The sequence below is a fragment of the Crotalus tigris genome, unplaced genomic scaffold (assembly GCF_016545835.1).
Source record: "Crotalus tigris isolate CLP2741 ecotype Arizona unplaced genomic scaffold, ASM1654583v1 scf7180000024472.5447098, whole genome shotgun sequence".
Classification (NCBI taxonomy): Eukaryota; Metazoa; Chordata; class Lepidosauria; order Squamata; family Viperidae; genus Crotalus; species Crotalus tigris.
The window spans coordinates 4,968,588-4,995,808 of record NW_024100643.1 but is presented as its reverse complement, the minus strand read 5'-3'; the positions used below and the strand labels follow the sequence as shown (position 1 = coordinate 4,995,808).

Sequence of the window (27,221 nt, the reverse complement as noted above, 5' to 3'; positions counted from 1 at the left end):
TCATTTTGTTAAATAGGGTTAATGTTCAAATCTGTCACAATCCTTCTGGATCTTGAGCCTATCTTCTGGAGTGTTGGCTATTCCTGTCAGCTTGGTGTTGTCTGAAAATTTGATAAGTTTGATAAATCATTGATGAATATATTGAAGAGTACTGGGCCTAAAACAGAACCTTGGGGTACCTCACTACTTACTTCACTCCATGTAGATGTAGTTCCATTAAGGACTACACATTGAGTGTGGTTGGTCAGCTAATTATTAATCCATTTGATGGTGATGCTGTCTTTTTTCTAACTTACCAAGAAGTGGGTTGTGGTCTACTTTGTCAGATGCCTTACTGAAGTCCAAGTAAATTATATTCAAGCATTTCTCTGGTCCACTGATTTTGTTACATTGTCAAAGAATGCAATAAGATTTATCTGGCATTTTCTGTTTTTGACAAATCCATATTGGCTTTGTTTTGACTTTGTTTACAGATTAATCGCTTGATTATCTTTTTCAGAATCTTTCCAGGTATTGATGTCAGGCTGATAAGTTTGCAGTTTCCTGGGTCCATTTTTTTCTTTTTTTGAAGATGGGAACTATATAAGCCCATATTAAAAATCAGCATTAAAGATAGCTGTGCTAAACCAAACTCAAATTAAATCTTTCTTTGAACCATATTTATGTTGGAATCTGCTTCCCCTGCCTCTCCCCTATTGGTCAGAAAAAAGAGGCATCTCTATTTTTCTCCAAAATTAATAGAAATGATACTGGCTATTTAAGGAGGCTTACTAGTAAAGAAGAATGAGCAATTCCTCATCCAGCATACGGTACTAATCTAATTAAGAAAGCTTAGTAGCTGTTCCTTAAGAACTTAAGCAAAATTCTGATCTCATATGCCTGAACATTAAGAAAATTTATTTTGGCTCTGAGAATCCTCTGATGTGGTGTCCATTTAGTACTGTGGTAGGTAGTCTATTGGTAATAAGCAGTCTGTACTTAGGATTTTTGTTTTGTTTGCATTCGCTGGATACCAGCGATCATATTCCCCAAATTTCCACAGCAAACCACCAGAACAGTGGTAGCATAGTTCCCCTATTTTCAGCCAGAAGTAAAGGAACACTTATGTCATAAGCTTCAGATAAATTTAACATACCTAAAACAAGCCCCTCCTTGAATGATTGTGGGGTAGGGAGGTTCCAAACCTGACCCCACACATTCCAGTGAATTTCCTGTTTTCACATGAGTTAATATTTAAAAAGAGACTTTTTTCAGACTGAAATTAGCTTGCCCAATTCTTGATGTAAACCGTTTCAGCATTACCTTAGTGTGAAAACAGGAAATGTAATTTTCTTGAATGTACTGCTTCCTGTATTCCAAAGAATTATTTGAACTGGTCATCAGTTCTGTACTACAATTGTGAGCCGTTCGGATTGTATCTATTATGGTCTTTTGTTGCAAAAAAAAAAAAAAAAAATACAACTCAAGTCACTAAAAAGTTAATTTCTCTTGAATTAGTAGGAGAAAGTAGTGTTGGTGTGTGTTAGTCTTTACTTCTTGTCATTTGCTGTGGTTGAAGAGTAGAAATAAACAGATCTGTGCATATTTATTCAAGAGCTAGAATACTTTTCACTCTGTTGTAGATAAATACAGAAATATAACCTGACTACCCAATTCGTTATTTGATCATATCAAGATTTCCCTTATTACATTAATGCCATGCATTCATTCTATTCACTTTAATTTCCTTTAGGTTCCTTATTGGCAGGGAGAAGCCAGGAGAGCAGAGTGAAGTGGCGCAACTGATCCAGCAGACTCTGGAACAGGAACGATGGCAGCGAGAAATGATGGAACAGAGATATACCCAATATACAGAGGAGGATGAAGAAGTAAGTACAATCTATTTCTCTTTGCCTTTGGGGAGAGAGGAAAGTAGCAGAACTCCAACCTTAAATTCAGGGAAGCTAAACAGCTGTTAACATCTGTGAAGACCATTTTGGAGTACTCATGAATTTCCTTAAGCTCCCACTTTTTTCTATATAATTGGTGGAGGGCTGGTCTCTTCTTAATATCATTTTCTGTGCTGCTTATTACTATATTAGCACCTCACAATGAATCTGTGGCTATTCAAAACATTTAAACATGTTAATGATAAAGTTTATGTATTTTGCTTCATAGTGATATAGGCACAGAAAGAGCAGAAATAAACTGAATGTTCTAGTTTCATATGAGATATCATTTGAAAAGAGACATATAAGGAAGAGATATACAAATTTCAGTTTGAAATTAGCTTGCTCATTTCTTGATGCAAATCATTCCAGCTTTATCCTGCTTGAAATCAGGAAGTGTAATTTTTTTGAACTTACTACTTAGTTCCTGAATTCTAAAGAATTATTTAAAGTAGTCTTAGTTCTGTACTTAGTGTGCTGTTAGGATGAACATCAGACTCTCTAATGATAAAACTTGTTTTTGTTATTTGCAGACAGGGGAATATGCTACAGATGAAGATGAAGAGATGAGCCCCATGTTCCCCAACAATGAGATGGCTATTGAGGTTTTTGAATTGGCTGAAAATGAAGATATGCTGTCTCCAGTGGAGATGGATCCTGAAAAGCTAGTGCATAAATTTAAGGAGGTATACGGCTTCCTAAAGTGGAGGATGGGTGGGAAAGTAGCTGAAACTTACAACTTACGTTAAATGTGTGCATAACAGCATTACTACTAAATCTGGATTTAAAAATAAAACTTGTTGAGGGATAGCTGGATGGGAAAGAAGAGGGGGACTTAGATTTCATTGCAATGAAATAGCTGGATGGGAAAGAAGAGGGGGACTTAGATTTCATTGCAATGAATATTAGCAGCAATTTGGTAATACACAGTAGTGAAACCAGTTGCACTTCCTCCCTTCTTGCTATGATTAGAGAAACAAGGTAATCCACAGTTGTTCATTCTTGGATCAGCTAGGTTAATTAGTTCAGAAAATTATTTTATTGACTCTAGAATACATTTTGACTTAAGCCAGTAATACTTTTTTCCCAAAATTAATTTTTTTTGTAAGTACAAAATTTATACCCCCCCACAAAGCAATATTGAATTTTAAATGATCACCCATTCACTTAAAAGCAAGACTAAGACTAGATTAATCAGCCTCTATTATAGTATTCTCTGGGAAGTTTTTATTTTTTATTTATCGTATTTTGGAACTGCCCAGCTTCCTCACAGAGGGATTCTCGATGGTCTACATTAAAATATTAAAACACAGACACAATATGTAAAAGTTAAAAAGACAGAACACAAAAACAATGTTAAAAATTAATTAAAAGCTGAAGGGAGGGCTTTCAGGGTGCTAACCAGCCTCACAGTTGCGTGCTCCTCCTCTGCGCTCTCCAAGCAAGGCCACAGAACATGTTTCTATCCCTCTCTGGGTGGTCAGGAGAATGGGGTTTGCCTCACCTCCCGGGGGGGGGGGGAGAACATTCCACAATGGCAGACAAGGCTTTCTTTTTGAACTTACCAGTCATAATTCTGTAACTGGCAGGGTCCACAATATACCTCCCTGCCTGACTGGGTGGGATTGGCCAATGTAATGGGACAAAGACAGTTCCATAGATAGTCGTATATTAAGGCATTCCTCCTAATTAAATATTATACTATTACTGGGTGGGAGGGGGAATTAATTTTACCTATAAGTATATATAGTATTTCTGTAAACTGCTTCTTATAAAAGAAGCACACCAGGAATGCACTAGGCCAGGGTTTTCAACCAGTGGTACGGGTACCACCTGTGGTACATTGGCACCTGGCAGGTGTTATGTGACCATCCTAGAAAAGTGGTAGCGGGGGAGGGGAATGAGCTGATCCGGTGGCAGCACTGCACAAGCCTGAGCGAGAGATGGCTGGAGCTACAGGGCTGTCAGGGCTCAGCGGAAGTGCCAGGATCAGCACTTCTTCGGGGCTGTCAGGGCTCAATAGAAGCACCAGGATCAGCGCCAGGCTCCAGCTGGAGCATTCAGCTGGAATGTTGCAGCATCTCCAGGGTCTTGTGATTTACATTCAGATGCTTGGCAACTGATTCATATTTATGACGGTCACAGTGTCCCAGGGTCATGTGAAGTGACCAAAACCTGCTGCAACCACCCAGCAGATGGGAGGGAATAAAAACTAAACACCCCCACCCCACCCACGCTGTCAATCCTCAACAAAAATGCTCACAACAATGAAAACCTTGGATAGGAGGAAGAGCGCCGCCAGGTGGACAGGCAGGTGTCTTGCTCGGCTGTGGCTTGGGGGGCACTTTTTTCAGTGCCATTGTAACTTCGAACAGTCACTAAGCAAACTGTTGTAAGTTGAGGACTACCTGTACTTTATCACTTTTTTCCTTTTTTTTTTTTTGGTCATCACGTTTTTGACACCTTGCTAGTCAACTGGTGGTACTCAGATGTTGCCATATCCTAAAAGTGGTACAATGGGTGAAAAGGCTGAAAATCCCTGCACTAGGCTAGGAAAGCCTGTCAAAACAACCTTTGAATATCTTTCACTCCTTCTGTAAAGCAGCCTTAAATTTGGATTCTGAAGTAAGATTCTGCATATTTCTATTAGAATTACCTGATTCTCAGGATGGCATGGGTGAAAGGAAAGAGTTGTTTTCTTAAGGTTTTGAATTTTTCAGTACTTCAAAAAGAATGATAGCATATTACAGCAACCAAGCTGTAATATCAGAAGCAAGCATGTGAAGAAGGAAAAGATAATGTAAACATTGTTGATAGTGAGACATGAGATGAGAAGTAAGTAGATCTAATAGAATTAGGGTAATTTAAATCATGGCATATAACTGCCTGATTTAGTGCAGAAGCCTAAATTGTCTATAACAGACTGCTGCCTAGCTTCCATATGAAACATACCCATAAATGTGTTTTTATTATTAAGACATTCTGCTAGCAGCCCTGAGTCCTTTGGGATTGGGTGACATATAAATATTTGAAAATAAATAAATAAATAAAATAAATCAGAATCTGAGTTTCTATAACTTAATCTGACCTTCTGTACCTTAACTCCATAATTCTAAGTTCTGTATTCTGAAGCAAAAAATAACATGATGGTTTCGTGTGTGACATTCTTTCAGGTATTTGAGCAATTCTATTGCATATCTCTCTCAACCATCTTTCTCAAAGTTTCTATCTTTTTGAATTTGTCTTCGTAGTTTTTTTATCTTCTAATCATCCTTGTGGGTTTCTGATTTTTCTGAGTATTTCCTAAACTACGGTGTTCCAAACAGGACTAACACTTAAAGTCAGATATGACCAATGCAAAGCATAGTGGATCAAATATTTCTTATGATTTGGAAAATTTACTTCCGATGCATTGGGGAGTTTTTTCAGCCATTTTTTTTCCAGCCACTGCAGATTCATACTCAGTTTACAACCAATTATATTCCAGTATCATTTTCACAAGTACTAAGCCAGGTATCTCTCTTTAAGATCTGAATCTATTAAATTTAACATTGTTATTTTGAATCTTTTTCTCTAACCTGTAAATAATTGTTTTCAACTGTATTTCTTCTTACACAGTATATTTTTCTCACCCAGTTTTTGTCATTTTTATATCTAATATGGAGATTCTTTGCTAAGGGAGGATTTTTTTGTAATATGTTTTATTTATTTATTTATTCATCGTATCTTTTCAGTATTCCTACCATCTTCTCATCCAAGCCATTAATAAAAGTATTAGAAAATTCAGGATTATCTTCTAATACTTCTCTCCAGTTCAATGCAGAATGTTCATTGAATATGATTTCCAAGTCAACAGTATATCACTTTCTTAATATACCTATTTCTTAATCAGCATGTCTCTGCTGAAGTTAAAATAGGTTATGTCTATAGCATTTTCAAAATCTATTAAGGAAATTGCCCAATTAAAAAGGAGATAAGACTAGTAATGAGAAATCTGTTCTTAACAAATCTGTGCTGATTTCTACTAATCATCACATTGTATTTAAAACACCTACCTCTTTATTTATGATGTACTCTAAACTCTTCCTAGGCATCAGTATTAGATAGATTGGCTATAGTTCCCTGCATCATTATTTTCCCTTTTTTATGAAGACAAGGACAGTATTTGCCCTTTTCCTATCTTCTAGTACTTTACCAGTTCTTCAGGATTTCTTTAAGATAACTAATCAAGTGGCTCATCAGGAAATTATTACATTGGCTTAAGATATAATTAATTTGGCCCTTGTTGAATTTCAAGGAATATATTCCTCTTTGGCCCTGTTCCCATTTGTACCCACCCACAGCCTGAACATTTCCTGTCAACCTTTTTTCTTCATATAATTTTGTTCATTTGGTTTCCAGTCCACAATGGGACAGTCTTAAGTTGTTCTTAGTTATATAGGTAGAACTCAAATTATGAACAGTTGTTTAACAATCAGAGTTACAACAGAATTTATAAAAGTTACTTACAATGCATTCTCTAAGTTACAACTGACATACCATCCCTGTTATCTTATGATCGCATTTCAGCACTTGGGATCAGACTTGATTGCACTGTGCAATTTTTCTCCATTTTCCAACAAAAACCCTGCAAAAGCATTCACTGGATAAGTTAGATTTGGATTTATGAATACATGATTCACTTAATGAAAATTGTAAAAACAGTCATAAAATCAAATTTAATCATTGACTTGATTTACACCACGATGAATCATGACCAAAATTCCAGGTTCAATTGGGGTTGCATTTTTTCTTCTTAACCTGTTGTATTTTGCTACCCATTGCACTGAATATATCGGGATCAATAGTAGATAGGATCCGAGAAGCATTTATACTCCATATCAGGCTGGTATCAGCATACCCAATAATATCTGACCTCTGATCAACCCATCTTCTGCCATTCTTCTCTTCTTTCCTGGGCAAAACAGCACTGTTCCTGTGGTCCTTCAGATTTGTGCAGGAGCAGTAGAGCTGAAATTGTGTGGGGATTTTCTTTTGCATGCCTTAGCACACTTTCTCTTGCAACCTGCAGATTGTTTCCAATCATGATTACCTATCTGCTTATGTGAGACAGTCAGGCATGTAGATGTCACCAGTGTATAAAGATGGAAATCGGCAGCTGGATAATGTAAGCAGCTGTCTGTCAGAATTGTACAATAACACTAGAAAACTCAACCAGCAGTGCCATAAGTGGTTTAACTCTGTGATTCTTAATGATTTAGTGTGATGCTGAAATAGCATAACACCCACCTGTGTTGCTGCTTCCACAGAACATGACAGCATTTGGAAGCTGAAAATTTGTTACCTTTATAAAGAAAGAGAAAGTGCTACCTTGTGATTCAGCTTTCTTCATGACTGATCTGTTGTTGTTAAATCCAGTTTGAATTTAACTCAGATTATGGCAGAAGATGGTAGAAGAAGAGGAACAAAAGAAAGAGCCTACTGATGAGAGATAGAATGCTGTAGATAGACAACCTCCATTTCTGCTGAAGTATTCTGATTGGCAGACAGTTTTATTTTTTCTGCTAGTTGGTAAAATGCAAAGGGGCAGCAAAATAAATAGCTGAGAGGAGAGTTCAGAATAGAACTACTAGTGACATGGTAGCGTCATAGTAGTAGTCATAACCTTCTTTTGGGAGTGAATGGTTTTGAAGTATAGAATATAATGCTTTGGAAGGCTTTTACTTTCTCCTTTCTTAGTTCCACTCTTCAGAGAGCAGGACATCTGGCGTCTTTGGTTGTTTTCTTGCAGATGTTTTATTGCCCAGCCTGTAACTTCTTCAGTGCTAGCAACTAAGTTCAGAAAGCAACAAGGAGTCCAACTCTGAGCTACAATATTCTTTACAGTTGGTACTGGGACATCTGAATCAGTGCTGCAGTCCTAATAAAACTATATTTTCTTCATCTCTGCAATGACCAAGAACCGTGCATTTTAGATTAGTCCATTCAAGATGACTTCAGTCATATATCTTGCAAATGATAGTGAATAAACAGTAGAAATTGGGAATGAGTCATAACAACATTTGCACAGCTCACATTGCTGCTTCAAATACTGCTCCTGGCATTCTTTGTGCACAAAATGGCTGTGTACCCTTTTATGAATACTTAGCTCTGGTATGCAGATCTGGCGCATCCATATCTATCCTCTTTTTCCCTCAACTATAGAAAGGTACTATGAAGTGCTGCAGATGGTTAACTCTCAAGTCCAAGTATCTGCAGTCTATGAATGGTAATTAAAAAAGAGAAGGATTTAGAAATAATAGGTTGGAAAACATTAAATGTTTGTTTCATTGCTCCACCAGTAATGTATGAAGTGGTCCCTCATCAACCCTAGAATGTGCGTCAGCAAGTTTTTGTTTAAGCAATCCAGTCAAGGCTGTTCAGGGTTGATTTACTGTCATGGTGAAAGACAGGAGAGTGCATGTAGATAATTGTCACAGCAATGCTAAATTGGAATTTTAAGAAGACCCAGAGGATATAGGAGGAGGACAGGATTCTCTGCTCTGATTTTAGAATGTTGAGAAAGACCAAAACTGAGCCCACATCTGCCTTGGGGTGCCCACCTGTTCGTTCTAAGGAAGGTTAAAAGACTATTCCAGTAAATGCATAGATAGTACTGCATATCTTGCTTGCTCAGTTTTCTCTTTTTAACTGTGAGGTGCTGGTGACTTTAGCAGAGGGCACAGGGATGGCACTTCTAATTCTTGATAAAAGTATGCAAACATGTATGCCTCTGTCTGCGTTGAAAAAGATCTTGGCATGCAAATATTGCTGTGATGCAAGTAACTTGGATAAAACACGCCTGAAATTCTGCAGAAGGCAGTGACTGTTTTATTGTATTTAATTTTAGTCCCTATAGAATGTTGACGGAAGTCAAATAAAAAGTATCTTGTGCAGAGAAGGAATAATAAGTAGACCAAGATGGAAAAGGGCATGATTTGATTGTTGAAGTATTGCAGCCTGAACACAACTAAAATGTTTAAAAAGAGAAACATCCTAGCAATGCTTACAAAACTAATTCTGTTCTTCCTGGTCATTTTCATAGCACTTAGTTTTATTAACAACACATCAGAAATATCCAAGTGAAATGAAAGTTGTCCTCCTAATTTTTTTATTTATCTTTATAAAATGTTTTGCCCAATTTTTATTGTTTAATAAAATAAATCCTAAAATAAGCCCTTTCTCTCTGAAATGCAGTCATGAGCTGTGCGGCTTCTTGTTTTATGTATGAAAACCAGGGAAGGAGTTAAGTTCACTATGTCTTTCTTTGGCAGCTCCAGATCAAGCATGCTGTGACTGAAGCTGAAATACAGCAGCTGAAAAGAAAGGTAAGAATCAAGGCTGTGAGGACAGCCATAAAATCCTTTGCTTCTCTTGGACACTTGCCAAAATCCATTCTTGAGAATGTTTTCCAGAAAAGCTGCAAGAACTGGCTCTATGGATGTACCTTGTAATAGCTGGACTATTTTTAATAGTGCTGTGCAAAGCATTTGAAATGGGGTGGGCAGAAGAACAAATGAAGGACTTCTCTTTGAATTTTCAAAGCAGCCAACTGGGGGGACATGGGCATGATCTATATTTAGCTTTTGCTCACTGGGTATGGGAGGTTTTGTAAAGTTAAAATGGAATGATTCGGATGTAAGTATGTAAAATGCCACCATGACAATTGTATGAATTCAGTACTATTTTTTCATGGATAATTTTATTGTCTTCATTGTTTTGACTTTCCATCTGAACTGCTAGGATGCTACCAGTTGGAAGCTCTGTCTTGTTATGCCTCCCTTCCTTGTTTCCCACGTCTAGATCTTTTGTCAAACATTGGCAGGCATCTCCTACTTTATTGCTTGAACATTCCTTCTGGCCCATCTGAACTTTGATGGGAATATGTTACGTGCTTTTTCCTGTGCTCTTACTATCTTTGAGATGAGCTATTTCACAAAAAAATGGTTTCTAAAATATAGCTACCATGGCAATAAATAATTGCATTTTTTTTCTTTCCATAACAATTCTGTTGTGTAAGTTGCTAGCTGCTCAATTATAACTTCCTTCACACTGTTTTAAGCTGTAAGACTCTTAAGTCAGCTGGTTTGGTATTAAAAACAGCTGAAGCAAAAATAATCCAGCCTGCAACATACTGTCTACAGCTATTTCAAGTCCTGCTTAGAGTACAAATTTTCCCCTTTCCAATAAAACTAACACCTGTCCATTATCATCTATGTCTGAAAGAAATGTTGCAACTTTTGTATGAGGTTGCTTAAGAAGGAAAATAAGCATAGCACAACATATTTCAACCTAATGTTTTTCAGTTGTTTTTAATTGCAATTTCTACAAACTCCTACCATTTGCCATGATGGCAGATGGACAGAATTTAGGGGGGGGGAGGAGAGCATCAGATTCCAGTTGTCTATTCCTGTTCCATCCTGCCCTATATTACTATTGGGTGTAAATTTGTAAATTTATGTCATTCTGGATTATATTAACCTATCAAGATATGTTTAGATTGCAAATACAGTTGCTGGCTTTGCAAACAATATGAATTTCTCAAGCTTTCATTCCAGTGTAAAGATTTGGAGCTATGGGTGCCTTATGAATAGTTGTTTGATATGTTCTTGGCTTTTGTTGGTTTTGTTTGTCTGGCCTTGATTTCATTAAGATAATTATTTGTTTAGTTATTTATTTTATCCAACACTAAGTGAAATGCATGCAATGCAAGTGTAATTAACTTATCCATTAACACATAACTATTTCCTCTAACATTCTCTATCTTCAGTTACAATCAATTGAACAGGAGAAAGCTCGCTGGCGCATTGAGAAAGCCCAGCTGGAACAGAGCGTAGAAGAAAACAAGGAGCGGATGGAGAAGCTGGAGGGATATTGGATGGAGGCTCAGAACTTGTGCCAGGCTGTGGATGAGCACTTAAAAGAGACCCAGGCCCAGTACCAGACTCTGGAAAGGAAATACAGCAAAGCTAAGCGACTTATTAAGGAATATCAACAGAAGTAAGAACTGGAATGCCAAATCACTTCATAATTCTCAAGCTCCATCTCTTCAGCTCCTGTTTTATCATGCTTACAAAGCCATTTCCCAAAGCTAGAGTCTTTGGATTAGCACTATATCGTTCAGTGGGATTGGTAGGCACATGGAACAGTTACTGAGAATGGGTAGCATGCCCGATCAAGCCACCTATCAAAATAAACATAACTCCAATTGGTTTCTTAAAACATCTTTAGTAGTTGTAATATAATTTTTAAAAATCAAGCTGATAAAGGATGTGAGACAGATAGGAAAAGTAACTAAGCAAAATAACCCTTCCTTCCTTCCTTCCTTCCTTCCTTCCTTCCTTCCTTCCTTCCTTCCTTCCTTCCTTCCTTCCTTCCTTCCTTCCTTCCTTCCTTCCTTCCTTATATGTTATATATGAACCATTTCACACTTTGGGGATTGGTAGTGAGTGGCTTTTCACAGAATATTTGCATTGTAGGCAGAAACTATAGTCTGATTTATATAAGTGGGATGGAATTTGGGGATGAATGAAAAGGCTGATCCATTTCAATAGGTATGAAGGAATTATTATCTACCTACCTACCTACCTACCTACCTACCTACCTACCTACCTACCTACCTACCTACCTCTAGTTTCTTGCAAATAATACAAATAATGCAAGAGAGAAAAAGATACTACTGTTTTTTTCCCAATATATGAATTTTGAAGCATGTTTCATTTATGGTAAAGATTTTTGACACACAGAAAGCATTTAAAATGAAAGTGTCTGTTCTGTTGGGTATATTGAATATACCGATTAGATTTCTTTAAAAGTAGAACATTCCTCTGAGCTAGAGGATTCCAGAATCAAGCATACTTCCTTGAAATATTTGGGTGCAGTTTGCACTACTCTTGCTGAAGTTGCTACTAAATTGCTGTTTTACTTAACAAAAGGGAAAATTATTATTTAAATAGAGACAAATATTTAATTAATTTAAATTTTAATTTTATACTAAATAAAATTTACTTTTCCCATTGGGCCTACTTACCTTTTTGTACTTCCTTTTAGCTTACAGCATGTCATTCAAATGCAAATGTCATTTTTCTGCCTAAAAGAAGTTATGATCCTATGCTAGCATGATGCATCCTTTTTCACCATTGGGTAGTGTCTGCATTTCTGACTTCAGTTTTTAACTTCCACCTCCTTTCTCCACCTGCAGAGAAATTGAGTTCCTCAAGAAAGAGACAGCTCAGCGTCGCATCCAAGAGGAGTCTGAATTGTCTCACAAGGAGGAAGTTGACAAGCTGCAAGAGAAGGTGGGCATCAAGGACAGTGCTGGGAGCTTACTGTAAGCCCAAAAGGAAGGATAAAGAAAGGGATGGAGACGCATGAGAGAACGCTTGCTGTTGGAAGGACATAGCTGTAAATATGAGTACTTGTCAAAAGGTTGACAAATGGGGGAGGAAGAGGGGGGCATGCCAACCTTTCTGAACTCCTTTATTGCTGGGCATGAATGTTTTGATCTTATAGGATTTCATCTGAAGCAATCAATCATTAGTTAAGCATAGATCCTGCAGCTGGGAGGAGAGGGGAAAATCTGGAATCCTTCCAGCTGATTGATAATTGTATCTCATGCCTTTTTCACACAGAATCCTATATTTGCAAATGGAAATTCTTTAACTGTATCTTTCTGAAGCTTCCACCAGAGAACATTTCCATCAGCTATTAAATCTATTGTCCTGCAATGTGAGAAACCTATCTGATTTTACATCAGCTTATCAGATTCCATATAGATCTCTAGGATTCAGTCTTAATTTAGGAATTGTCTTTCTTTGTATACATTTGCTCTGAGTGGGAATTACATACCAGGCCTCACTGATTCTGCAACAGATCTCATGGCCAAATCTATATATGATTTTCTTACTGGGCCATGGGGAGTCTGCCACATCTTGGTTCTTGCATCAAGCAGTATGACCATATCAGATTTGTCAGGGTATTTTCATGCTTCTATATGTTAAATGTTGGTGCACATGCATGCACATTTGTGTGTGTGACTGGCTCTGAGTTTCTGTGATAGGAATGCCTGATATGGGAGCAAAATCAAAGTGAAAACCTTTTCTGTGAGAATCTTGAAAACTCTAACGGCTATTTATTCACTAGCTCCCTCTGCAGTGCATTCTTAGAAATTCAGCCCCTAAAAGCTAACCATTTATGTCTTTTTAAACTGTTCTTCCCTCTTATTCACTATCCTAACTGTGATCATGGAAATAGCTACATAGATTATTAGTTATAAATGAAAAGAGCAAAGTTCACAGGTATAAAAGCAGAAGTTATCAGAAGTCAGCATTACTTTATTTGAAGGAATTAAATCTTAGTTTTACATAGATTCATGCAATATTTTTATTCCTGGGCTGCCAGATGGAAAAATAACAGAATTGGGGAACATTTGCTATGATTATGGCTGGACAAAGTAAGAGTATGACCTTGGGATAGGCCAGGCAAGAATACAAGCTGGTATATTCCAGAGAGAGTTATGATGCGCAAAATAATGATCTGGTCTGGAAGTGCACCTGTGTGATAGATAGGTTCTTTTTTTTAATTCCTGTTTTCTGCTGCGATATTCAGACTTAGGGCTTAGATAAATCATAGATTTATGGGCAGAGAAGACTAGTTATGCTTAGTTATGTTAGATCTTCCTTCTTTTACAAAGTCTACTTGAGGGTACATTCTCTGACCATTTTTGAAATCTCAACACTCTAACCTTTATTTAACAAATTTAAGCATTACAGACCATTATTATGAAAAGTACAAGATTGCACTATAATTCCATTCCTTTTTTAAGGAGTTTAACCTTTATTCAAGCCACAAAGTCAAGGGTTTAGCTCTGTTTTCCCAGTGATTGCTCCCATGATGTTCTCTTTTCTCCCAAACAGTTCTTTCATCATCATCGCTCCATTGATTTCTCCTTGACCTGCTCCCGATGTATGTTGCTGATCAACATTTTTTTCTTGCCTTCTCTGTTTTGGCACAGCCTCTAATTGTTCACAAGGTTTCTAAAACAAGTACCTTGATGGACAGTGCTGATGGAATTGGGCAGCCTATAAATAAATAAAGGACACGATGGCAGAGGTTTTGGGACAAATGTTAGAAAGGAAGAATAGCCAAAACTGAGTTTCCAAAGATGTTGAATCTGTTTACCCACTGCAGTAATGTTTCTAAGACAATAGTTTTGTGATTGTCAAGTCCAAGCTTGACTTTGTGATGTTGTCTTTCATTGACATGCAAAAAATCAAGGATTATAGGCGTAGTCCAACATCTAGATATCCATAGGTTCCCTACTACTTAAGCTTTAATTGAAATAGTTGTTCATTTATTCCAGAAGAAAGCAAACCATGGTTCGTAAAGTGTACACATACCTTAAGCCCCATTTTTGAGGCTCTTCAGAGCTTTTCTCCAGGACTGTGATATTTGGCAGCAAGGTTGCATTTTTTCCTTTGTTAATTAGGAATAGCTTTAAACCAGATTCTGTATTTTTTTTTTTAAAAAAGGACCTCTTTCTTTCTAAGATGAGAATTTTTTTTTACCAAGTCTAACTTAGGGAGCCCATTGCCTATATAGGTACCTCCATTTTTTTTTAATCAATTGAAGTTTTTCATATTCTTCAGAGTAGTATTACTGCATTGTAGTAATCTAAATACAATATAATTGAAGCACTGGTAAATGTTGCTAAATTACACCAATTCAGGAAAGTTTGTTTCTAATGCCAAAAATATAGTTGTGTAAATGTGTTGCTTCTCATCTTTACTGCCTAAAGATCTGTGGTTACCATTGAATCAGCTAGATGGCCAAGCCACAGATCTTTTGTGGATTTAGATAGTACAGCCACTTCTTTTAATAGATAGAATTCCTATCCCCAAGTGTGGCCCCCATATACCAGTAATCCATTATTATTGTCAAGGATTTACATACATCCTCTCGCATATAACAGTGAATGACCTGAAAGCATAATTGAACTATTATGGGAGGTAAGTCTATTTTTTTATTTTAGTAGGGGCTCATTTCTTCTCTTTCTATTGTTGAAAAAGAAACAGAGTCATCTGGAAATTTCTATGTCATGTGTATAATATGCAGTCCTGCAATTTTTTCTAATTCATGCCTTCAACCCCAGTCAGCATGTTTAGTAATGAGGAGTATTGGGAAGGTAATTCAACAAACTATAAAGAACTTGATGTATAGCAGTGCAACAGGGAATGAAAATAATATGAAAAGGGATTACAGACCTAAGCCACTTGAAATCTGCAGTAAAAGAGGTCTCCTAATTTGTATTTATATACATTTTATCATTATCCTTACTGTCCTTCACTGCCCTTAATTATTTTTTCTCACCATTTTTTCCTTTAGCCATTTCCTATTGTTATCTATGACTCTGAGCCAGCCGGACTATTGCTGTCTCCAGCCACATTATCTGCATTTCTTTCCTAAGTCCTCCTACCTCTTCCCCATCCCAAACACTCCTTACTCTGTCTGGAGAATTTCTCTTTATCCCTTTCTATTATGTGTTTTTCAGATCTCTGAACTGGAGGCGAAGCTGCAGACTTTGAAAAATTCCAACCCGACTTAAAAAAAGAGTGAGAGAGCAGAAAAACATATAAACCAACAGAGAAATTAATTCATCTTATTATTAACTATTATTACTATTATTCGCAAGGGAAATCTTTAGAATTTTCTTCCATCCATGCCCAGTCTTTATTCTTCCTCATCCTATGCCTCGTTCCCTTTATTTTACTGCAGGGAAAATACTGTAAAGCCCAACATGTCAGAAGAACTACTACAACAAAAGTAGTAAATGACCTTGCCGTCTGTTGAGTATGAGGCTGTGAAAGACCAGGTGGGGTGGTGAAATTCTAGATGGACTGCAGAGACACAACCCTCCTCTTGATGGTGATGAATCATTGTCAGTTTCTGTGTCCGGTGTGCGTCTTGTGTCAACTGGAGAAACAGACCATGGAGGGCGGGGAGGTGGTCATTGTGTCCAGTGATTTGTGTCTTCTGTCCCATCTGCCTGATGAGAATCTTTATGGATTGGGACTGATGCCCCATGTCTATACATTAACTTGTTGGCTCTTCAGTTGTGCAGGCAACAAACTAGAACATAGAAAAACTCTGCTGGTGACAAATAAGACCAGCGGTTTTCATTTTGCTTCCTGAATCTTAATCCTTCGACATGGTTGGGGTGAAGGGTGGGACCCTTGTCTAGCTTTGAGATGGGAAGATTTTTAATTTTCCATCGTTTGGACAACTTGGAATCCATTGTTCTCTTATGTTTTGTGGGTGGGAACTAAATCGGTTTTCTAACGAGTGAGCCAGCAGGAGGTTTTGTTGGCCATCTTTGGGACATCCCTGCTGACATCTGAAAAAACATCACAATTGACTTTTACATCAGGGAAGAAATATCAGCCAGTTTTTCTTTTTCTCATTACATTTTATTCATATTTTGGAAGATTCCTGGGAATCTACATTCTGGAGACTAACAAACTGGACTCTCCCAAAGGACTTGAGGGTTCAGGCATAATTGCTAAGAGCAAATATATCAAGGCAGCTGTAGCCAGGAAATGAAGCCAGAAACTTTAGGAAAACGTGGAACTGCCATTCTCTATTTGCATCTCCAAAAGCCACCAGTTTGTGTTGGATCCATCTCACTACTGTCAGCATCAGGGTTTGCTGGGGAAATTGGAATCTGGAACTAATTAGGAGCAAAAACGTGAAAACAAAGCCCTGGTGGTCAAAAGCAAAGTGTACAATGAATCTTGTCTTTTTAATTTAATGGTAAGGGATATTGCCTTTTGTTTTCATTCATTACATCATTCCCAGGTCTGCACAGATCCATTTAGTGCTGGGATTTAGAGTTCCCCTCTCTTGTTGGCATACTGCACTCCCTGGTAGTGATACAATGTCATGTGTTGCACATGTTACCCTGTCAGTATCTTAACTTCAACATATTTCGTTTCTGAAGGAACAAATAGTGTAGACAGTAACCACAGAAAGGTCCAAAATGCTATAACACCTTAGCTGCCTGGGAGATCTTATGCCACAGAAGTTTTGAGTTACATCAGATGCTGCTGGTGGTTTACAAAAGCTGTCCAAGGTGCCACAGGACTTCAACTTTTTTTTGCCTCCTACCCATTTCCCTCTATATAATGAAGCAAAGCGGAATGCTGTAGTTGTTATTCTATGTTCCTGCATGCTTATGAGTCATGAGCTAGGGAGCAATATTCCAAAAAGCTATTCATTCAGAATCACAATATTACACCACAGAAAAGAGCATTTCCATGGAATAGCAAGTCCTTACAAGCGCCACAAGTCTTGAAATCTGTATTCCATCAGTTTCATGGTCAGTTTATAAGCTACACAATGTTAGTGTCAAGGATATATGTAACAGAGTAATGGCCAATGTTTTATGCAGGGATAATATTAAAAGGGAGTAAAGAAAAAAGAAGATATGTTGTGAGGTATAGCATGCGGAAACTCAAGAAGGATCTCCAAAAATGTTTTCTCTGTTAATGGTCTTGGTTCACACAATATACCAAGCCATACTGTAGTTTGTTCGACATTTACCATGTGCAAATCCAGCACAATTGAAGCTTAGTCAATCAACTACAGTAAACCTACCACAGTGTACATGATGTGAGAAACTAGATGTGTCTATCCTTGTTACTTTCTTAGACAGAACTTTTCTTGTTAGTTATTTAGACCCATTCTTTGCCTGGATTTTAGCTGAATGTTGTATTATTTTAATTTTTAAACATGCACCAATAATCAAGTCCCCATATAAGATCTTGCATATAAAGTAAGCTCATGAAAAACATGGAAGTTCCTTCTCTTGCTGGTGTTCTCCATCTGTGGAGTTATAATTCGCATGGTTTCAAGCCAGCAGATGAGCATTGTAGTTCTGCACACCCAGAAGATACCAGGTTGGCAAAACTTACAGAAACAACTGTTTTAGATTGTTTTATCTTTTTGTTTTAAAATATATAATGTAAAAAGGGGGGTTCAAATCAATTTCTCTCATCCAATCATAGCACAACCTATTGCGTGATACCAGGCTCCTGGGGATATTAAGTCTTTTGACAGTATTTTTAATAGCATTGTTAATGTGCACTCAGAATTATTTAATATCTTCTATGAGAAGTAGCAATAGTATATTTTGTAAAGTCGTTGCTAGAAAAGTAACTTTTTTGTCAAAAAGAACAGAGCTATGCCACTTCAAAAGGTTGGAATTAATTATTTTAAAATAATATTTTGTCAGGAAGAGTCTGGATGGTTTCCTTTAGAATTGTTATGTTCTGACCCACATGTGCTCATGTACTTTTCATTGTGGGAAAGAAGATCCCAGGATATTTTTTCCTATAATTTGAGAGAGCTTTTCTTGGATTAATACTGCTATAGAAAAAAGATACCGTAGCACTCAGATAGAGACTGAATATCAGGGTCAACATTATAGAAGTTGGTTTATTTTGAAGGATGATAACTTATTTCACTTATTTCTCCAGGACCCACCTAGGAATTTCCAGATCCCATAATGAGGGTGTGTAGTTTATTTGTGATAAAAGTCATTCATTTATCCTTCATAATTTGCAATTCAAAGATTTGATGGGTGAAAACTGTTCACATATGAGTATTCAAGAAGATCACTTCCCAGAATTAGAAACTTTTCATATTTTCGTGATTCATTTATATACTCACATTGCTCAAACAGTGACAGTTTGCTGGGTTATTTTCCAAGTTTAATTTATACCTGGACTGGATATTCTATCCACATGCCATGATTTATGAGTAAGGAACTTCAGTTTGACAAATATTTTGGATTCAGTAATCAAAAATTAAAAAGTGAAAGTCCAAGACTTTATCCTAGAAGTGAGGAATTAAAGTATTTGGGAAGGGCACTTCCCTTGGTCCTCTACATTGAAAGGGTCACATTGTAAATGCTCTCACATTTACATATCCTAAAGCTCATTGCTCTTGAAGCTGAAGCCATCATATTGTATGTTCAGGCACATATAACGAGAGTATGCATTTTAGTGCTCTTAAATTGCTCAAAAGGTTATTGCAAGTCTAGTTCAGCCAATTTACAGCCTCAGTCCCATTTACATGTTATATTTGTTGCAGCACATTTTCCATCAACTGCTGGGGTGATAATTTGTCTGATACTTGAAGGATCCAGGTTCGGTAGGAACTTACATGTGTATGATTCAGTGATGTCATTCAAAATAACACGTCGTATACTATGTTCTCTTTATGCATACAGATGGAAGAAGTTGCAGAAATAGCCACAACAGGAGAAATTGTGCCCTTCTCCTAATAACATGGGAATTCCCATACATACAAAATGAAAACCATGGGAAGTAGCTCGAAAAGACTCTCCTTCATCTCCATACTGGATTACAGCAGATTAAGTAGATCTGCATCCAGCAAGATAGTATAAAAGATACACAAAATGTTCTAACTGGATGAAAGGTGGACAGGGAATTGTAATCTTCTGAAAAGCAGATCAGATTTAAAAGAAAACATCTTAAATTTAATCTCACAAATATAAATGTATATGTATATAATATATATATATATATGTATGTATGTATGTACGTACGTATTGTTCCTGGTTTTGTATTCCAATTGTCCTACCATCTGGTCATATAAATAGCAAGTTTTTGTTTCCAACCCTGTTCAGTTTTTCAAACATTGCAGGGGAGGAACTTGCATGAATGCACTTGGCTGATGTAGCTAAAAATGTTCTTCTAGAGAATCATTATAGAAGAGCAAGAGGAAATTTTTGTATAGATAAGTGGATAGGATGTAACCCATCAATGAGGATTCAAATATAAAATCCTCTTTTCATTGTGATGTTGGCCTTTTTTCTTCTCTGTTTCTTGAACAAAAACTATTTAATCCATCGCCCAATAAGATAGCCAAGTATGGAAAGCTGGCATGGAATGCACTTTTATGTATGCAATGTTTGCATACAAATGGATGACTGCTCCAGAAATTCATACACTGAGAGATATTAACATGATTTGAAGATGGGATTGTATAACTTCCATTAAAGTCCATTAATGCCTTTTATAGACCTCACTTTTGGATTGCAGAAGAAATGAGATATGAAAATATCAAGGCAGATTAATGTTATAAAAGTCAAATGAAAGTAGCAGCTTAGGGAGGAGAGTTGCACTTTCTTTAAAAATTGTTTTGCATCTGAGAGTCATTGTTGGAACACAGCAGTGATACAGTGATGTTTCTGAATGAGGTGGCATTGGAATGTTCACCCCCTGTAGGGAAATTGGGTGTAAGTTTGTTGTTGCTTTTAAAGCAGAACAGCTTCTTTAAGCCTATCAGATTTCACAAATGGCTATTTACTTTTTTAAATGCAAAAAAACAGCAACATTCCATTGTAATTCAACAATTTGCCACAAAAATTTGTCAAAAAGTGCAAATAAAAAAGGTGCAAGCTACATGTGATTTTATGGGCTAGAAATTGCCCATTCCTGTGCACCAGGACAATCTAAGAACAAGTGAAGACCTCAAAAAAAGGAGAGGGTATATTTGATTCAGAATTGAACTGTGTGATTCACTTAACTATTTTGTATTTCGCCTTGATATATTCATGGAGAGGCCAGTCAACGTCACTGGGATTGAAAATGTTTGGTTGGGGCTCAGAAACCATGCCTTCAAATAGAACAAAAGTTTACTACATCAGAAAGTCACAATAAAAAGAACAAGGTTATCAAAATTGGAGGTAAAAAGTGGAAACAAGCATGAAATGTATTAGATTTTTACCCTGCCTTCATTACTTTATAATTGACTCAAAAGTGGCAAATGTATATAATACTCCTTCCTTCTCTTTTCCCCCACAAAAATAGTTCTGTGAGGTGGGTTGGGCTGAGAGAATGACTGGCCCAAGGTCACCCTTGAACCAGTCATTCATGCCTAAAGCAGAATGAGAACTCACAATCTCCTGAATTCTAGACCAGTATCTTCACCATTACACCAAATTTTTTTTTAAAAAATTATTTTGGGTTTAAACTACAGGTTTGGGGTGAAAATGCAGTTTGCCATTTGTGTTTCTAGGCTGTTGCCGTGCAAAATAGTATTGCGAGGGGTCCTTGGTGCTCTCTGCACTTGGTTGTTTCCTTGCTAGTCACAAGCATTGATGTTACCTAGTTTGGGTAACGAAGCATCTGCAAGAAAACAATAAAGCTCAGAGAGCATCAAAGATTCCTCACTTCAACCCTGAGCTGCAAATATTCTCCTTTAAAGTAATATTGCAAATGTATATTTCCAAGACTTGGTTGATTCACTATTAAAAACAAGTGTTTGGCTTGATATTGGAAGACCTGAAGTACTTAGTCTAATGTGTATATTAATAAAAGCTAATTGATCTGCACTTCTAATAGCAAACTCTGGTAATGGTGCTGATGACTGTAGTGAAATGGCGATGAGGAAACCAGTCATTTTAGAAGAAGCATGTTATGAGATGGGTGTGAGGAAACAGCCCAATAAGGATGGGGAGGTGCTCATTGGCTACAAAAAATATGAGTGAGAATAGAATGGGGCACTCTGGAATGGACATGGTTACCTGGCAGGAATTGTTGCCAAATTGCAAAATTCACTTGCAGCTGTTCTTGTAGTGATATACTATTTAAACTACAGCTATATATGATCCATTCTCCTGAGATAAATGATACAAGTAGTCCTTGACTTATAACCATTCATTTAGCAACTGTTAGAAGTTAAAATAACATTGAAAAAAAGAGACTTACAACCAATCCTCGCACATATTATTCTAGCATCCTCATAGTCATATGATCAAAATTCACTTATTTGGCAAACAGCATGTATGTACTATGGCTCCAATGTTCAGGGGTCATATGGTCACCATTTGTGACCTTCACAACAAGCTCCAATAAGCAAAGTCAATGGGTGAAGCCGGATTTACTTAGTGTTTGTGTGACTCATTTAACTTGCCATGGCAAAAAAAACGATATGCAACTCATTAATCAGTCACTTTGCTTAGTAACAAGAATTCTGATGCCAATTGCAACTGCAAATCAAGAACTACCTGTAAATGAACTGTTTAGATGATTGTTGGAGATGAGTCGCTAAAAATAAAGGAAGATCCATCATATGAAAACAGATGACAAGTCTGTTGACCTATACAGAATTCTACATAAGTGTAGATAATACAGTATGTATGCTAAAATAGTGTGGTGCCCATTGAAGTCTTGACTTCAGCCCTCATAATTCCTTGCCCTTAGTCATACTAGTCATTGGGAATACTACAGGCTTAAATCAATTGTGATTTATTCAGTAATTTAGTACCACAGACTTGCTCTACCAGGCGGTTAATTAATAGCACCATCTCTTTGAATCCAAGCATATATTCTAAAAAATAAAACTCAATGAACACCTTAGAATGTATTCCGACTTCAATAGTGCAGTTTTGGTGGCTTAACTAATTACATTGGTTTGGGAAAAGAACGCATCTTGTATTAATGAGTCCTGATCTTTAGACGTGCTTTTGCCAGTCAAATTTCATCTCGTTGATACATTTGGAAAGCTAAGACCTTGGGGGTAGGGTACTCAAAAGGATTTCCACAACCCCTCCTTTAAAAACCAATTGCAGAATGATAGTTCCCCAATCTCTTTTCTTTTTCTTTCAATATAGAGAAATAGATATTACAGTATTTGTATTAGGGACAAGCAGCCCTGCTTTATAGTGAATCACAATATAGGACCCTTTTAATAAATACAATTCGTGACTGGCTTGTCTCTCCAAATGTGGAGAACCTTTCTAAAGCTCAATGAGTTCAGTTGATGAAATTCTTGTAAGCCGATCCCCTTTTTTTCATTATATCTTGCTAAAGAAACTAGGAGAAGAATCTATTTCTTAGAAACATAGAAAACTGACAGCAGAAAAAGACCTAGTGGTCCATCAAGTCTGCCCTTTCAGTTTTTTCTTTTTAAAGTATTTATTATCTTTATGTTCTACCTTATTTTTTAATTTGTCAGGTGATGGGCATGTGTTTATCCCAAGCACATTTCACTCAGTTATGATGACTGACCCACCATTGCCACTGAAATTTAGTTCCAAGTTTCCACTACTCTTTATGTGCATTTCTTTTCCACAGATATAAATTTGACATAATTTGAAATACCTTTTCTTGAAGTGGAAAATAAGTACATAAATAGATCTAATATCTATGTAAACTACTCTCCCCATCCTCTAACAGCACATCCATATTGGCTGAGGAAGATGAGAGTTTGAGATACGGGCTAATTAATCCTGAGAAATCCAGGAGCTAATGAAAAAGTTCTATATTTCACACACTGCACAAACACAATTCTCAGAAAGTTTGATCAGCTGCAGGCATATATTTAGAATTTGTCTACATGCAATACTGTTAAAGCAACTTTGCTATTGATGCGCTATGGATGCTTTCCAAAGAATAGTTCCAAAGAAACTGAGCAAAATTCAACCTTCCATTCCGTTTTAAATGTCTTCAGTCAGAACTGAAGAAGCTTCTTGGGTGAGAACGAAATATCTCTGAGGAAAAAACAAAGTCTAGTTGCCTTTTGAAAAATCATCTTTGGGACATTCCAATTTAACTATGCTATTCCTGTAAATAAGAGAAGCCACACCTAAGGTAAAAGGAATAAGGGGACTGCAACCACTACCGTGCGATTAGGGAAGGAGTTGGATGGTCATTTGAGCTAGCCTCCCTGATTATAGTAAGCATTTATAGTTACTGCATTCCCAACAAATGGCTAGGATGTCCTATCTCGGTTGAAAAATCTCCATCAAGAGAGAGCCCATCTTCTCAAACAACTCCAAATCCCAATAGCGATTTTGGGAAATTACCCACCTCTAAAAGTAAACAAAGAAAAGGTACATCTGAGAAAAGAACATACGGGTTCTGAACAGATATGGAAGAATTACATCAAAATCAAACTGATTTAAACAACTAGAATCATGACGCACAGCTTGATACTGCAAGCCATGTGATCCCCAAATCCTCAAGGGCAGCCCAGAGTTTCTGCTAAAACAAAATGTTTAATGTGATTCAAAGGGAAATTTATTAAATTCTTTTGTTCATTCAATTTATATAGTTGCTCATCTCAAAGAAGTGACTATGATGAATGATCATAAAAACAATTAAAACACAGCACAGAAAAGCAAATAACAGGTGAGATATTATAAACTATACCTAATCAAGAAACAGACTGAGCCTTCACATGCTCAGGATCCCAGGCCAGAGCCATAGCACAGGTCTTCAGGAGGGAAGGTAGCAGAAGAACCTGTGCTATAGCAGAAAAGATGTACCTTCTGGTCCTCACCAGCCGACATTCCTTTCTGGAAAAAGATTGCTATTTCTTAAATGAATAGGTGATATCTTACTATACAGCAAAGCATTAGCCTCAAGCCTAGTCTGTAATTACAACAATACCCCTGGCCCTCAAGTAGACCATACAGGCAATCTTAAAAACTTAAGTTTAGCCCTGTGCTTTATTCCCCTTCTAGTACATAAAGTGTTTTATGATTGACTAAATGCAACATGGCAACCATTTAATATGGGCAGGGGAATTCTGGAAGCTGAAGTCTATTCATCTTAAAACTACCAAGGTTGAGAAATACTGATTTAATGAAATAAATCACAACATGCCTTCAAAACTCCAAATATGTAGATTGTCACAAAAAAGCTGGGAAATCTTGATTTATGATACACACATATCTGATTGGATAGACATTTATCAACAGTGTTTTAAAATGACTTTCTAAATGAGAAAGGAGTTGGATTTTATTACTTCAATGCTACTGTTTATTTATCTAGAGCTATTTATCTGTGAGCAACAGTGCTTCCCTGTATGATGATTAGCAATATCCTAGAAGATATGTTACATTATAAAATGATCTTATTTATTTGGATAACCAGTTACAATGGAGTGGATACAGATTTGAATATACATAGGAAACACCCTGTTATTGATATCCAATTTGAATCGTGTTGTTGACCATATCTGTAATGTGTGTGCATTGTCTTTCTAATATTAATTATCTCTATCATTTCAGTGTTATTAAAATAAATCTTTGTAAGAAGTAGAATTCACAAAACTATAAAACTCTGATATACACTATGACTTAAAAATGAATACTTTTGATCCATTAGCACTCACCATACAATTTTTAAAAAATGAAATAGCTGTATTCTACTATGTAATAAAATGGCTATATATTACTAAGAAGTTCAACTTCTATTGGTGTGAAGTCTGCATCTATTGTAAAAGCAGTCAGGGGTACAATTCATTTTGGGAACAGGCTTCATAAGGACTGAAATAGGCAATATCTGTAAATGTTAAAGTAGCCTTTGGTTAACTAATCTTCTCAAATGTAAAAGTACACAAAAAAGTCCAAGCTTTTAATCATCCATTCCAGGGGGAAAGAGCAAAACATATGTTGGCTATATAGTCCATGCCCCATCACTTCTATCACCCAGCTGCACTGTTTATGCCATAAGATATGACCTGACTGTATTAAAAGAGAATTCTGTTAAACAAAAAAAATTAATTGTTTTTAAATTACATACATTCACTCAGAGTGTCTGGGCAACCACCTATTGGAGAAATTTTAATCTGTATTCTTAAGAGTTAGCATCTAAGAATGCTTTCTCTCTTTTTAATCCTATTTTATAAATTCAACCCAAGTTAGCAGAACAAAATTTCTGGAGCTGTCCATTCAGCACCAAGCTCTCTTTTGAACAAATCCTGCTGTCATCTCAAAAGAACCCATTTTGTTTATTCCTATGAGCCAATTCTTATAACACGGATTTGGAAAGATGGGTTAAACATCTGTCAGGAGGAGTTTATATATTACTATTTCTTTCGACTGAAATGGGAATGCAAGGAAATCATCCCAGGAGAGGATAAACTGAGGGAAAAATTGTCCTACAGAGAAGAGTTTTAAGAGATCTATTAATTTAAAGTACTAGTATTGTATGCAGTTTTATTTCTGAGTTGCTTAGATTTATACTTCATGGTTCAAAGATGCCAAACACAGGTTGAATCAAACTTAATGCAAAACAAAACAAGGGCAATTTTTTTTCATGTCAAACCAGTGTTATACTGAGAATTTGAAGTACATTTGAGAATGTATTTATTTATTCCACACATTTATAAGGGTGCCCAAATTCTAGTCTTCTTATTATTATTCCCCAAAATGGGTAATCACAGCTAATTCTTTAGCTGATGTTGGCCTTTATATACACTAAGTTCTTCCCAAGAACTTAGGAGTCATAGTGTATGGGCAGAGAGTATGTGTGGATCCAAGCAATGTGCCCCTTTTTAACTGAGTGATGGCAATTGTTGTTATTTAAATTTATATGCTGCCTAAGACCCAGCCAGTTAAACAGTATGACTCATGCAACAGATAATGCAGCATACAACTTCAACCAAAAGAACACCATCGTTTTAAAAACAACATTTCCCAAATAGGATAATTAAACAACTAAACAGGACTCCACTCAACTAGACCCAGGTTGCTGAGGAAAAAGCTTGGTCTTGGTGGCTTTTCTAAAGGCCACTAAGTTGACATACATGGACTACACACATCTGGAATTAAAACTACCTTTAACAATCAAAATGTTGGCTTTACTGATGACAATAGACTCTTAGAATATAAAACCATGATTTATTCAACTAAACGTACATACTTTTTAATACTTGGTAACATGATCTATTGTATATTAAACTAAAATCCTTCCTCTCTTCCCAGGATGGGAGACTGCATAGATCTCTGCTCCGTTTTTATAAGACTAAATAGGTTGTTCATGAGAACTGAGCAGGAATTGTATAAACTTTGCAACATATAGCCAATCCCAGTTTAATGTCATATGAAAAATATATAATAGCTGCTATGGTCCAGAGTTGTTATGGTAGTATTACCTAACTTAATTCCCTCCAGAATTAATTTTGAAATGTCTAGAATTCCTAATAGTCATGATGCCTAGAATTTTGGAGCATATAGTTCTCATAATTCTGGAAGCACCAAGTTGGAGAAGACCACTGTAGAGACTAGGCCATGGATTTATTCTGCGGTTGCTTTCCTAAGCTAGTGCATATCAACTGCATATCAAGTGGATATCAAGCTAGTGGGTATCAACTATAATAGGGAGAAGAAACTATGACACTACAAATGTCCCTGAATTTCCAAAACAGTGGCCATAAAAA

At 36.7% G+C, this 27,221-nt stretch overlaps 1 protein-coding gene across 3 annotated transcripts in view; it reads left to right on the top strand.

The window, feature by feature from the left end:
• Nucleotides 1-21,384, top strand: part of PPP1R9B (protein phosphatase 1 regulatory subunit 9B) — a 103,158-nt gene extending 81,774 nt beyond the window's left edge. The window contains exons 5-11 of one of the 3 annotated variants that reach the window (XR_005555482.1): nt 1,733-1,868; nt 2,462-2,614; nt 9,242-9,295; nt 10,738-10,967; nt 12,169-12,265; nt 15,517-16,775; nt 19,255-21,384. Coding sequence is in view for 2 of the 3 variants with exons in the window: in XM_039333110.1 (XP_039189044.1) it covers nt 1,733-1,868; nt 2,462-2,614; nt 9,242-9,295; nt 10,738-10,967; nt 12,169-12,265; nt 15,517-15,570 (724 nt within the window). In the remaining variant the exon portion in view is untranslated. Of the gene's footprint in view, nt 1-1,732; nt 1,869-2,461; nt 2,615-9,241; nt 9,296-10,737; nt 10,968-12,168; nt 12,266-15,516 lie in introns of all 3 variants that reach the window. The other 2 variants (XM_039333110.1, XM_039333111.1) reach the window with 2 other exon arrangements.
• The last annotated feature ends 5,837 nt before the right edge of the window (nt 21,385-27,221 follow it).